At 45.4% G+C, this 3,752-nt stretch overlaps 1 protein-coding gene across 1 annotated transcript; it reads left to right on the forward strand.

Annotated features, from left to right (window-relative positions):
* The first annotated feature begins 1,528 nt into the window (after positions 1-1,528).
* LOC147422423 (uncharacterized) lies at positions 1,529-3,140 on the forward strand. Its single transcript, XM_086502734.1, has 3 exons — positions 1,529-1,793; positions 1,969-2,127; positions 2,573-3,140. Exons 1-3 carry the CDS (start codon positions 1,671-1,673, stop codon positions 2,747-2,749), a joined length of 459 nt encoding a protein of 152 aa, XP_086358860.1. The 5' UTR covers positions 1,529-1,670; the 3' UTR covers positions 2,750-3,140.
* The last annotated feature ends 612 nt before the right edge of the window (positions 3,141-3,752 follow it).

Here is a 3,752-nt window from a genome sequence, read left to right on the forward strand (position 1 = left end):
AATCTCGTAGAAAAGGGAGGGTCCACAAAACGTCAACACATGGATGAGGCCCGATGATTTGACCCCATGACACTTGACCGTTGAGAAGCTAGTGGGCTAACCACGTAGGTGCGTGCGGTTGGTTGAAACCACTTTGCTGCCCTTGTTTACTTTTCAGCAATCTACGTTCGTCCGCCTCTCTGCTTTCACACCCGCAATTTCAAGCCGTAGATCCCACCGCTTGGGGGTCATTAAGACCCCATGTTAGATAGTGCTAAGGCAAACCATCCATTCAGTTATAGCTTGTTTGCCAATGTTGTGGTATTAATTACGAAATGTCCTCAGGGAGGAGGCACATGGTTCATTTAACCTTAGAGTATTTCAACTGATGGGGTCGACCTCTCTAGAGGAAGGTTTTGCAAACATCTTGAAGAGGTTTCAACACATTATTTGTAGGTAGTCTGTGCCAAGGCCAATAGACAGGAGAGGTTTGTGCCAAGGCCGTTAGAGAGGAGAGGTTTCGACACATTATTTGTAGGTATTTTGTGCTAAAGGCAATAGAGAGTAGAGGGATTTACAAAGTAGCCATGGCACCATTTCTTGCAACAACATGTAGACCATTTTATAAATGTCAACCTACATCCCCCGACAATCGGTAGGGATCGTTCGCTTTGTTGTTGCAAGAAAGTAGTGCATTTTGATGTTCTCTCGTCGCAATTGTCGGATTAGCCTTTCATGCATCCCCTATCCCATAGCACTTCTTTTGTAAATCTAGGGCGGCCCAAGATCCACCTGCACCCTGATTTTCACCTCCACCCTTGATTCCATCTGAACATGCGAGACCCTAGTGTACAATAGTGATGTGAGAGCCATGCGTGTGAACCCTGCCTCCAATCTGAAAGCAGATTTGAAAATTTAAATGGGTGGTTAAAACTCAAAGCGAAAGCTTAATGAATGATGCATTGCAGGAAAGCTGAAACTGTACGATGAAGGGATAGGTGGCATTGCCGAAGCAGGAAAATCTTGTCCAATTTCTTTGGATGATGCTTTCACACGCACGCGCGCGCGCACGCTCTCCCGCCGCCCCTCTCTCACACATACGCGTAAATACATACACACGAAGACCCACCTCCACAGAAGCTTCAACCGCACTTTCAAGTTTGAACAGGCGATATGAAGCAGGTAGGTGAAATTCTCCCTCTTTCTCTGTTGGCGTGAGTGTGTGTGTGTATCTTCTAGCTTTTTCCTCACGGTCCCTTTCTGCAATGCTGGACCCAGAATTGATTTTGAGCAGAGAGAGAGAGAGAGAGAGAGAGAGAGAGAGAGAGAGAGAGCGGTCATGTCTGTGTCTAGGGTTTCAACAGAGCAAAAGGGACAAGTCCATTACATCTTTTCGCGCCCTTTTTGCAATCCTCAAGCCATAATTGTCCCACATTTCAATCGCCTCTTTTACTTCCTTGCAACTTACATGCATCATTTTCGCCCTTTTGGGTCGCCAGCATCATATCATTTTGCTTGCACTTCCCTGTACTCCGACCCCGAGCGCGCTGAGTTGGCTGATGCGGATGGCGTCTAATCCTCCTACCTTCACCTCTTGGAGCTCTCCAAATTATTCCCCCTGATCTATATCCAGTTCCTCGACGCCTGCTTATCGGTGTGTCACATTCTTTGTGTCCGTATAAACCCTCAGCATGAAAGAATCATTCAAGCGGTTCCGCAAGCGCCATCTCTCCAATGATCCTATCATCACCTTGTTTTCATGTGGAAAGGCTGTAACACACGAAGAGGCGGTGAAGCATGGTCCTATGAAGAAGGTAAGAAGAGGAACTAGATATTTCTAACTGTTATTATATGTTGCCAATCTTTTTGTATGCAAACCTTGAGAAGGACAGCTCTAATTGATGTGTAGTTATATGCTACATGTGGTATCATTAATCTATTATGGTCGCAGAAATTGGGGTCATTAAGCAAGCTTGGTGTCTATGGCAGGAGGAGGATGAGACCCAAATAAGTAATGAAGCGGTGTTGTCGCATCCAGGCCTAGAGATAAGCTCAGACAACGAGTCTGTGTTGACACAGCATCCAATGGAGCCGACCGAAGTCGATCATCCTATTCGTTGTCCACATCCAGAACCTTGTATCATTCAGGTATACGCTAGAAAAAGTGCAATTGGTTTCCATGTGCACATATATGTGTCATGAGGAGGGGGATTAACCATATATAGGGGGGATCATTACTGTGTTTGCATCTTTGGATTGTGCTGCATTATTTTGCGCATCTCATTGGCCTTAGGAGTTTTGATGCGGTCTCCCCTCATTTTTGCAAACATGGAGAAGCAGAAGAAGAGGTTCTAATTTCATGGAACGCTGGAGATAATGGCATCTATGCGCAATGTTGGAGCACTAATTGTCCAGATATTAAGTCGTGTGTGGGCAAACAGCGGTACGCATGCGTGGGCATTTCTGAGAAGTCATATTTTCTTCAGATTTTGGATGGAGAAGCACAATTTGTGACACAATCTAAGTATTATTGCCGGGTGTGTTTCATTGTTTGTTATTTAAATTTACGGCACTGAGGTTGTGCTATGTACAGGATGGACGAGCTTTGAAAGAAAGGGCACCCAGCATGAAGAGAAGAGGGCAGCTGCCATTCATAACGGAGAGTGAAGTGCAGAGGCAGCGTTGGAATCGACGCAGTGCTCCGAGCGACTGTCAGATCTATCCAGCTGCAAGCGCACCGGAGCATTCGTTGATTGTCGCACTACCATGAAGGGAAAGAGCAATACAGACAATTGCAAAGGGGCAGGAGAAAAATGTTGAAAAGTCTTCTTAGTCTGAATGTGCATGAAGCTTGGTGCATTGTATAAATTTTGAAGCAGTCAGCGAGGCGAGCTGGTGTTGCAGAGTTTCTTTTTGTGTGTGTGTCGAATAGTTGAAAGGGCTGCTCTTCTGCATCCCATCAATACATGTGTTCTCAACGGGGGCTCTTTGTAATGGTGAAGGTGATGGTTCTACTTGTAGTGTGTGTGTGTGTGTGTGAGAGAGAGAGAGAGAGAGAGAGAGAGAGAGAGAGAGAGAGCCTGATAACCCCCACTCTTTTTCATGCTCCTTCGCCTGTAAAGTTCTAAATCTCTTTGTAATACCATCACTTTTTTGGCGGTTGTGGTTGTGGTTGTTTGGTAGATGGTGAGCTCTCAAGCTTTTTTTGGCGGCTCGTTGTTGTTTAGTATATAGGGTAAAAGCCCCAATTACGTTGGGGCAAACCTGGTGTCAATAAAACGTAATGCATTGGAAGTAGTCATAGGACTGGATTGCTTGGATAATTGGACAGAAAATGCAAACGTGTACATCGGTGATAAACTACGACGCCGGTTCGAGTCCTTGTCCTCCGCTTGGGTTAGTGCAAAGGCAACGTTGGAATTGGCTCAACGCTCCGAGCGACAGTCAAATGTGTCCAGTTGCGAGTGTATCGGAGCATTCATTGATTATTGCACTACCATGAAGGGAAAGAGCCCATCGTCGAATACACACTTGCAAAGAGGCAGGAGAAGAAGGTTAAAAAGTCTTCTTAATTTGACTGCGCACGAAGTTTGGTACTTTGTATAAATAATGCTCAAGGGAAACTAATAGTACCACATAAGTGCAGTGCAGGACTAAGGGGGATTTTTGAATACTTTAAAGCCTACACAATAGAGGTAGGAACAAGAAACCAGGATAAGAAATGCTAAGAATTCAAGATGGCCTTCCCTCCACACTATCTCGCACGGGCAGCT

The sequence above is a fragment of the Adiantum capillus-veneris genome, chromosome 27 (genome assembly GCF_014529385.1).
Source record: "Adiantum capillus-veneris isolate H3 chromosome 27, ASM1452938v2, whole genome shotgun sequence".
Classification (NCBI taxonomy): domain Eukaryota; kingdom Viridiplantae; phylum Streptophyta; class Polypodiopsida; order Polypodiales; family Pteridaceae; genus Adiantum; species Adiantum capillus-veneris.